The 10,980-nt window shown below is 29.0% G+C and overlaps 1 protein-coding gene across 1 annotated transcript; it reads left to right on the top strand.

Moving 5' to 3' along the window:
- Nucleotides 1-425: 425 nt before the first annotated feature.
- On the top strand, nt 426-8,633 carry LOC111627915. Its single transcript, XM_023371596.1, has 6 exons — nt 426-584; nt 2,073-2,242; nt 3,839-3,940; nt 7,737-7,837; nt 7,911-7,938; nt 8,009-8,633. Exons 1-6 carry the CDS (start codon nt 509-511, stop codon nt 8,174-8,176), a joined length of 645 nt encoding a protein of 214 aa, XP_023227364.1. The 5' UTR covers nt 426-508; the 3' UTR covers nt 8,177-8,633.
- Nucleotides 8,634-10,980: the final 2,347 nt, after the last annotated feature.

Raw genomic sequence — 10,980 nt, 5'->3', positions numbered from 1 at the left:
GAAAAAATATATTAATTTATCCCATCTTGACATTTTTCTCCGTTGCGTGTCGCTTCGCGTTGAATTTTCGTCCATGTTAAGCCTAACGAAGACTATTATAATTTTAAAAATTATTTTTTCATTTTGTACAAATAAAATAAATATAAAAACGATAAAAAACTATACTTCAAAAGTTAATTTAGTATCAAAAACGTAAAATATTTGAGTAGCCCAAGACATAGCCAAAGATTGCAGCGCCACAGCACTGGCGAAAATTTAAATTTGCCGACTGGAATTCTTTCGGATAATTGACGCTCTACTATATTTATTTTTATGAACATTTTTTATAAATTAATTTTTCGTTTAATTTATAGGATTACACAATGAATAATAGTGCATAGTTAAATAAATAAATAATAATGCATTAAACCATGGTGTATGCATTATTATTTATTTTACAGTGTATCTTTTGTATAATTACACGATTGTTTATGGTTGTGATTTATTTTGATATAGATGAATATTCGACATGATACTTCAATTGAAACTAAGTTTTGTGTTGATTACATACAGCTCTGATCTACGTCCACAACATTTCTTCGATAGTAAGTAATTTTCTACATTTTTCTTACTAAATAATATCAGGAAAAATAAAATCAGGTTTTTCTATTAAAAATAGTAATATAAAGAAAATAAAGCTAAGTACGTGTGTGCACTTATGCAACGTGTCTTTATCATTTAAATTAGAACTTATATATAAGTTCTTGATATGTTACTTTTTCAATCAGAACCGATGAAAAATCTAAAGAAATCTTTAGTTGATTAATCCGAATATGTTAAGATTCATCTCTCATCACCCTGCCTTCAAGATGTTATGCCTGGCCGAAAAAAGGCCTTTTTTTCTTACAAGGCTAAAAAAATTTTTAAAAAATATTAATGAATATAACTTATACAGTAGAGCGTCGTTTATCCGAATCAATTGGGGACTGAGGTTGTTCGGATAACTTATTTTTCGGATAACCGATTATGTACGAAAAGATATATTAATTTATCCTGTGTTAAAATTTTTTTCCGTTAAGTGTCGCTTCGCGGTGAATTTCATCGATATTAAGCCTAACGTATACTTTTTAAAATAATAATCGTCGCTATTGTATCGTTAAAAATTATTTCTTTATTTCTTACAAAGAAAATAAATATATTGAAAAATATAAAAACAAAAAAATATATAATTTAGAAAATGATCTAGTATCAGAAACGTTCGATTCAGCACAACACAGTCCTCAGAAAAACACTACACAAAAGTGCCAGTGCTGCCAGCTAAAAAACACACACAAACAAAAAAATATTGGAATAGCCCAAGATATAACCAAAGATTGCAGCGCCACAGCACTAGCGAAAATTTAAATTTGCCTACTGGAATGCTTTCGGATAAACGACGCTCTACTGTATTAGACAAAATAGAGACTACATTCGCTACATTATTTCAGAGATTACGCTTGACGAAAATGTTGAAGAACTACACAATGTGATAGTTAATACAGCAATACCCCGACTTACGCGAGTATCGCTCGGTCCCACCTATCGCGTAAGTTCGGGGTATTACTGTATTGCATGTGTTACAGAAACAGTAAGCAATACATTTTTCAAAAGAATACATAAAAGTTTTAACATTATTCATTTAAATATCTCTTGCTTTATATATCTGTAATTTTTTATCTTTATAATTTAATCAGTCTTCTGGTTATGTGCAATGAATATGGTGATGGGAAACTCATTGTAATTAATGTAAAATGCAATAAATTACAGTAATTACGCATTTAAAAAGAAAATTAAAATGTGGTGACCTATTCCTGTTCGTTAAGTGTTTCATAATAACAGATACTACCGAAGAAATAGTATATAGTATATTTGGGCAGTATATAGTTTAGTGTCGATCCGTACTCTGAAAGATATTCATACAAAGTTTAATCAGATTAATTTATACATAAAGATTTGTATAAAAGACAAACAAACAAGATTTTTTTAATATACAAATAGATATATATTCTGAACTAAAGCAATGTTGCAAATAAATATAATTTGTGTCTTTTTAGAATCTATTTCAAGCAAATTCATCCAGAAAGACTATATTGTACATGTTGTGAAAGAGCATCGTACAAATGAAGTGACTTTTTTTTATAATTCTGGCCATCAGCGTTTTGCATTTACTGAAAGTGTTAAAAATTCTTCTTTCATAGAAGTAGAAAAGAGTTATGTTAAAATTGTAAGTAATTAACTTGTGTGACTTTTTTACGATTATTGTAAGTTAGTAATTTATCTGGCAGCGATTATTTCATTAAATATATGTCATTACTTCCACTTTGCATGAATGAGTCTTTCAATTTGGCAAACTTTATTATGCTTTAAGTGTTTGTTATTCCAGTTAAAGATATCACTTTGCTGTTTATTAAATCTTTAAACTGTTTTCTCCTATCATTTTCTGTGTTTCTGTGTCAATATAGTTCATCTTTGATCTGAACATTCTCATCAATGTACCTTGTATTTTTAAATTTTTATTGTATAGGAAAATAAATTTATATTGTAGTAAATGTTTAGCTGCTATTCTTAGAAACTTGAAACTGAATGCACAGTCGAAGGTGCTTACCTCTAAACAATTACAGTGAACATACTTTTGTTCTTTAGAAACTTGGCCATTCTTTTAGTTTTTATACTATTACGTTTAATGCATGTACGATATGCTATAAAAACTGTCTCATTGCTTTGCCTCATTTTATTCATGCTACATTATACAGAGTCACTATGTTTAAAGTTTTCCTATTTAGTTGTAACTAGTAATCAAATTGTAACTGAAATTCCTGTACTGATTATTCAATAAATGAGGAAAAAATTTGCAAAAGAAAAAATTAATTTAATATCATATCCAAGGGACACTTTCTGTGTATTGATTGGAAATTTTACAACTTTTGTAAGCCTATACTTGAAGGATTGTGTTACACTGCATACATAAATCATCCTGAAAGACTAATTGTACTCAAAAGTATACTCAGAGACTATCTTTATGAAATGTTAGACTATAGCAGTAAGTTACAAATTAAGAAATACTGTATTTATTAGTAATCACCTTTTTTAAAAGGATTACCCGTTATGGAGAAAATAAGTGAATTTTTGTAGTGTTTAAATAAAATATACGATCGTACATTGTTATATGAATTGCACTCAAATAGAATAATGTAAAGTTGTTTTTTCTTTGCAAAATTCTTTCTGCATTTTTTGCACAGTTCCTATATAAATCTTGGTGTAAATCCTGTTATTAGTTATAGTTATAACGTGCTCTAATTAGGAAAATTTTAACTATGGCCATACGTGTAAATGTAAATTTTTTCAATACTTCGGATATGAAATAAAGTCTTTTTATAGTCATTGTGAATTCAGCAAAACCCACAATAAAAACAAATGGATTGTTGAAAGCGCTCGATATAGCTGAAACACGTCATAATCTAAATATTTTGTAAAACTTTTTGATCACTCAGATTCAAGTATGAAATTTTTATAGCTGTAGGCTAATAAGCATTTATGTTTAAAATTCCGTGTAATTTAGTTTGCAACTATATGTACATGATATTGTAAGGGATTTCAAGTTCGTGCATAAAATATAAATACTTCTAACCAACTTTTTGTATGCCAAATTACGGTTTTAATCAATAGTAACTTGTGTTATAAAAAGTTGAACTCACTTTTCTGAATTGCATGATATACAATATTATTACTCTTAGTTGTTGTTATTATTGTTGTAATTGTATATTATTAACAGGTTTAATTATTTGTATGCTTAAATTGTTATAATTATTAAATGTTTCAGTGCAAAGATTATAAAATGACTTATTGTAAAACGTACAATAGAACAAAAATAACCGAAAAAAAGTCGTTCATACCAGAGAGAATGAAAGTTGGTGTAGAATTCGTAAGTATAAATAGGTACAAGTATTAATTGTTCTTTTGTTGACAATTTAAAATAACGTATAATTGTCTCTGTACGATGATTTACTAGTTGAAATGCAGTATAAATAAGTATGTACGTTTACAATTCAATGTAATTTAGTTTGCAAGTATTTGAATCTTAATCTACTGTATAAAATATTTTAAATAATATTGTAAGCACCTTAACCTTTGTTCAAAAAATTTAATATTTCTAATTTATTTTTTTAGATGTTAAATTTCGATTTTCTTACATTACTAGCTAGCATCCACAAATTTTTAGCTATTTTGTAATGGTACTTTAGTTAATTTTGTTGCAAGTTTGAAGGAAAAACATCTGACTAAATTAATTTATATAGTTTTTCTTTTATTCCTTACAAATTTTGGCCCTGTTTTTAATTGTGGGCATTGAATAAATATCTTTTCTTTCGTGGCTGTTATTGATTTGGCAAACGACACATTCACAGCAGCCAAATATTATGCGATAGTCTCCAGAAAATTCAGGAGAAGATGCGTATGAAAAATTCATGCGCTTCTTGCTTGAACTCAATACCAGATTGCGCGAAGTGGCAGAGTGATGAATAATCGACTTCAGCCACTTTGTCTTGATATTTTTTTTGCTTCTTTCACTGTGTAATGTACAGAGATAGTATGGTAAGATACACTTTGGGTTGTATATTTTAATTTGTATAATAATTTAACGTAAAGCTCTGATACAGTTTGGATTATATTTTATTTTCAAAACAAAGAAAATTAATTTTATTTTTCTTAATTAAATTTTTAATGTAATTTTTTAAATTTTAATGTAATTTCATATGTAATTTTTCTATCGTGTTATTGATAAATTAACAAATATCATGAAGTATATAGACTAATAAACTATGTAAATTATCAGCAATATATTTCTTATCTAGTTTTGGTATTTCAAAACATAAGAAAAAAAGATGATTTTTTAAATCATGAATGAAATCTTCGTTTAGTATTTAATAAAGAGAAACTAAATTTCAATGTAGATAATCTTCTGGCTCCGGTAGTGTTGTGTTTTAATCGTTAATATTTTGAAACTATTTTCATGTATAATTTACGTAACTTATATACTTTTTAACAAAATTATCAGAGAGATAATTTGAAATTTTCCTATTTTATTCCAATTTTTAAGAATTTATTTATAAATTTTTTCTCTAGTACTTCATGTTTTTCGAACTGAATTCCGTTCTGCGTTTCTAATATGTTTTTCGATGAATGTAGTAGATAATATATAATTTTTTACTACATCGATATCTAATGACTTCTAAATCTAGGTAGCCAAAAGAGAGAGTTTACATATGGGAGTACAAATTCAAGTACAAAAACTCTGAGTGATGAATTGGTTTCTGTGGATCCTATTCATACGCAGTCATGAAGACGATAGTGTATCTTTGTCCTTTTATAGGCCGTCAGGGATCTGAGGAGTAGAACTTTTATTTCTCAGGAATGTCCACCTTGATATTGCATCTTAGGATATGTTTGCTGGAGTCCACCTTCTATGGTGGATTTTGCTCTGTATGGCGAGTCTGAAAATGTCCTTTCTGTATTGCCTCAGGGATGTCCAAAATGAGACCTAAGTTCTCATTTGTTATTTGCTCTAGCCCTGGGAAATCCATCAGATGATCAGATGTTTGGAGACAAAGTTGCAGGTGTGAGATAAGAGGTTTCCGTCGATGATGTTAAACGGTGGTTTAAATGGAGCTAACAATACCATATTTGGTTCGAGACCTGTAAGATTCCTATCGTTTACTTGTTCGAAGATTGATTTTCCTCTCTTCTAACAATAGGTTGCTATGATTTAACAATACATCAACCGAAGCTAAATTATCGGGCTAGAAACGGCTATAATAATAATAATAAGATAATTTCGATATTAGAGTTAGACGTTGGGCACCATCTCTTGCTAAATTTAATATTTTTAATTTAATTAAATAATTTACAACTAGCTGGAAGAGAAAGAACTGGCCCAGACCGGAACTCGAACCCGCAGATGCGTTGCCAATTATGCTAGTGAGACCGTTAGTCTGATCCCGTCATTCAGTATATATAAGCTTACGTTACGACCATCGACGGCCATTACAATGCCGGCTTGGGACACATAAACCGCTCATTTTCTTTTACCTAGTTCTAAATTATTTAAATTATTTAATTAAATTATAATTATTAAATTTAGCAAGAGATGGCGCCTAACGTATAACTGTAATATGAAATTATCGTGTAAATTGTTATTATTATAGCCGTTTCTAGCCCAATAATTCGGCTTTGGTTGATGTATTGCTTTAATGTTTATTGGGTTAGCCAATAAAGTTTGTTTACATATAATTTAACACGATTGTTATAATTCTTTAAAGGTTGTAAACGGGAAAAGCGTCATTCAATCCATTTTTCTGTTCATTGTTTTCTTAAACAATGCACAGAAAAATGGATTGAATGACGTCAGAATAACGTCATTCAATCCTTCTTAACGTCAGAATGGAAAAGTAGGCTAAAACTTTTCTTAAATTAGGACAAAATCAGGTATGCCATTTCACAATATGTTCGAGGGTATTTCAAATATTTTTTAAGAATTGAATGTTTTTTCTTCTCACAGTTTTATTATCATTACATTTAAGTAAAATTGTAGAAATTATTCTATACATAATAACGAGATATACAACAACAAACTCACAGGTAAATAGATTCCTTTATTATCTGTAAAATTTTGGCCAAAAACTACTGTCGCCACATCGAAAAATTTGCTACTGGACTTTTTAATTCTACATTTTTTTCTTCTGCTACTGACAAAATACACGGTCATTATAATTAAAGTTCCACTTTGAAATGGCCGTAAAGAAAAACTACTGGACAGAATATTATCAAAGTTGGTGACAGTTTACGGGAAGTCGTGAGATATTATTTTCTGCAATAAAAAATAGTTCAAAAACTCACTATCAGTGGGGAATCGCTAGTTAAATTCCTACTGATATACTAAGAGTTACTGATGAGAACAAAGTAATGCGATTTTACTTGATTTCAGGGAATGGTGGACGTCACATTGAACATACTTTGTAACCCGTTTTAGAAACGATTAAAAAATTTTCAACCGATGTCTTTGTGTCTTATTTCGTTTAACAGTATAGCATAGCATACAACACCATTCTTCACTAGTAGTGAGTTTTTAAACTATTTTTTTATTGCAGAAAATAAAATCCCATGACTAAATTTTAACAATTACTAAGTTTGAGAATATTCTGTCCAGTAGTTTTTCTTTTATGGCAATTTCAAAGTTGAACTTCAATTATAATGACCCTGTACTTGTGTGTTGAAAAAAATGTTTCTTATTTACTTTTTATTTAATATTATTTGATTTGACATCACGAATAACTAAACATATCACACTTTAACTTAAATTTGATACGAACATTTGTTTGTTTAAAGGCCAGTAAAAACCTTGTTATTATAATAATTACTTTAATATTAATAGATTTTCTTTTTTTAATGTTTGTTTTACAATACAATTAGTAGCAGCTGGCTTATTTTTCAACAGTAATAAAGTATATTAATCAATTCATCAATACACATAAAGAGAAATTAATATTATAATTGCGAAGTAATTTCACACATACAACTAACAAAGCCTATTCTGTTAACGGTTTGGTACCACAGTTTCAACTGTTTCTCTGCGTTAAACTATTGTACATTTATAGTGAAATGTAATATATTAAATTACGAAAAATAATATTAAAAATCATATATTACTCATAACTTTCCTTTAGGATGATGAGGACAGTGATTTTCTTTTGGGAATTGTGGAGAAGAAAAAGAAAACATTCATTGAAAGATATATTGACTTATTAGCAGATGGTCTTCATACTAAGTAAGTTTTTTTCAATACAGTATACGTAAATCATATTAAATGTGTCAATTTTATAGTAATTGTTTTGTTTTAGGTTAAGAGCCACAATTATCATACAAAAGGTAGTAGATGAATATCTAACAATTGTGCAGTTTTATTCAGTATTTTAATAATTTAATTTTAATTTATTAGGCAGACATCGCCATCCATAGTGGAAATATCAGAAAAACTTATTTGACTTATTCTTCTTCTGTAACTCACATTCCAACTACATTTGCAATACGTGCTGCAAGACCTTTAGATAAAGCCCTTGTTCTGGTAAAACCCTTCGATGTCATGGTAATGTTTCAAAAATGCTAATTTTTTATCTATATAGTAAAGAACATATTTTTTGCTATGCAAATCGAAATTTAAATATAAAAAATCATTAAATAATTTATAACATAACAGATTGACTTACTCATATTATAATGCGATGCAACACGTCAAGAACTATTTGCCTCCAGGGCAGATATTTATGCTATGTTTAATTAACATATAAATAGAGAAATCCCCATTGTTAACATGTTAGATATTAGAAGAAAACCAAGAATCCCACGCAACCAGTACATGGTGGAAGCACAATCTCGAACCACTACTACAGCATTTCAGTGGTTTTATCTAGTTAGCAACTGCTGGGCTATGACGCATCGCGTGTCAAATTAAACGCATTTTTAACGTAATATGTAATAAAGAAACCAGAAATTTTAATTTTTTCAATTACTGCAAAAAGGTTTACAATTTAGTACTTAATTAAATTATAATTTTAAAACTTTGAAAAATAACAAGCAAATGACTGTGTTTATAATCCACAAAAGAGTACACGAAAATGTCAAAATACCCGTTTCTTATTAAACGTTTTATGATTATATGTAATCTGAAATTTAATTATATTCTCAAAAAATAATTTATACACATTCTAGAATTCTCCTGAGCATTTTCACATGAAAATAATCAAAATCTAACGTGAGAATTTTTTTAGACTCAAACACCATGCCGCAAAACTCATCCCAGAAACATGAGCTCACTTACTGCTCGACCATGCAATTATGAAATATTTATATCAATAATCCAAATAAACTGCATGTTTACTCGGTATATATAAAAGACTGATACCATAACGTTCCACATATTACAAACTCCGCAGATGTGTAAGTCTCTTATATAGGGTAACATACATACATAAAAACGTACATAAAAATATTAGAGCTTATATAAAACTATAGAGGAAAACACAAGGATATTAAACTTTTACTTTATTCAAATTTATGGTTTTTTTAAAATTATTATTTAAATTATTAAATTAGATTTATTAATAAATCAATGTTTTTAGGAGAATCAAGAATGTTGAAAAGTTATTTATTTATACAAGAACTATTACCGTGGCATTTCGAGTTGCATTATATGTTTTTTGCGCGACATTTGTATTTTTTATCAATACAGTATCTTTTACAGTGACACATTATAAACTTTTGCTTACTTGCAGATATTAACAAAGATTCTGAGTGAAGTGTTAATGAAGTTAAGGATACATCCTGAATGTTAATGAAGATATTCTCAGAAATTGTAAATTCGTTAGAACTATAATGTCGATCAAGAAGACTTTTTCTGTTTCCTAACGGACGTAGACCTGATGAATTGATGCTCGTAACAACAGTTAAAACATTTCTGAGAGATGCATGTCCCCTATTAACATCAGGCACCATAACTAAAACATTCGAACCAATTTTAACCGAAGAAAATTTTGAGTTAGATAGTAAAATCATTTTATATGCCTGTTTCTCTAGTCCGGATTTAACCTCTTCTCCAGCAATGATTCTGTTTTTTCTTAACCATAGCTTACAAGTAACGTTTGAAGGAAATCCCTCATTCAAGTTGCTTTCCCCAGAGATAACGTGAGCATATTCTTGAANAGGTAATTCGCACATTACCTACTACGCACTCGGTAAAGTGAAAATAAGATCTTTGCCAGATATAAATGTACCACAAATAGGTGTGCTTGTCACAAAAATCAATTGCCAAGTAATTCAAAGTGTCACCTCTCTTTAGACTACACTAATAAGTAAGCATAATTGATTAATGTCACATATGGTGACTAAAATGGCGGCTTGTCTCTGATTCCAGCAAACGGAAGAAAAAAAAAACAGTGGGAATGCACGTTCTAACATAACCTAACTAATTCTAATAATTTGGTTGGAAATAATTATGGTAATTTATCAGAATAGGTTAGGTTAGGTTAGAACATGCGTTCCCACTGTTTCCTTTCTTCAGTTTGCTGGAATCAGAGATACGCCGCCATTTTAGTCACCATAGGTAACGTTAACGCACAATTTTATAATGCAATCGCCGGAAAAACTATGATAACATTTTTATTTTTCATCTTCTGTCCAAAAGTAAAGTATATCGTTAAACTCGCCTTGGTCCCCTCAGTTCAGATATATAATCAAAGTTCCGAAATTTCATAGGTGGTTATCTATATAATCTCCCATTTCCCTAATTGTAATAATATTTTAAACCGTTTGACTTTTTGTATTACAGTTTTTTAATTGATTGATGATTGATTCTACAACTAATTTGTTGATTGTTTGATTGTATTAATTAACTTGATTCTTTAGATATCGACAATTAAATAAACAGCATTATGTTAATTTAAGCGTACAGAAACGTTGTTGTTGTTGTTGTTGTTCCAAAAAAGATCATATTTTCATTTTACTGAATGCCTAATAGGTAATGTGTAGAGTATCTAGGTAATCTGCACATTACCTAGGTAATTTGATAAATGGAACAATTTTCGCAACTATAACGGATCACCCTAGTTAATCTGTAAATTAGCTAGGTAATGTACACATTAACTGCTTTCGAGCTTTAGCAGTAACATATATAGCATTAAGATCATGAGTGTAAATCTTATATCTTGTGTATTATTATTTAAAGAAATTATTCAGATATTTCTGCATTATGTCAATATACATCGAAGATAAAAGGCCAACCATATATAAAGCTGTATTTCTTTAATTTGAAACATATAATTATTGTATTAATTTTATTATTTATCCAAGTCGATGACATAAATACACTTGCTGAATCTACACCTACAGGAACATTATTTTTTCATCACCCAATAC

This window comes from Centruroides sculpturatus, unplaced genomic scaffold, assembly GCF_000671375.1.
Source record: "Centruroides sculpturatus isolate CEXI.00-Female unplaced genomic scaffold, Cexi_2.0 scaffold481, whole genome shotgun sequence".
NCBI classification, from domain to species: domain Eukaryota; kingdom Metazoa; phylum Arthropoda; class Arachnida; order Scorpiones; family Buthidae; genus Centruroides; species Centruroides sculpturatus.
This window is presented reverse-complemented; position numbering and strand designations above follow the sequence as displayed.

Coding starts and splice junctions, on each gene's coding strand:
- LOC111627915 (XM_023371596.1), top strand. CDS start 509: ATGATACTTCAATTGAAACTAAGTTTTGTGTTGATTACATACAGCTCT. Junction 2,243..3,838: donor AAAAGAGTTATGTTAAAATT/GTAAGTAATTAA, acceptor TAAATGTTTCAG/TGCAAAGATTATAAAATGAC. Junction 3,941..7,736: donor TGAAAGTTGGTGTAGAATTC/GTAAGTATAAAT, acceptor ACTTTCCTTTAG/GATGATGAGGACAGTGATTT.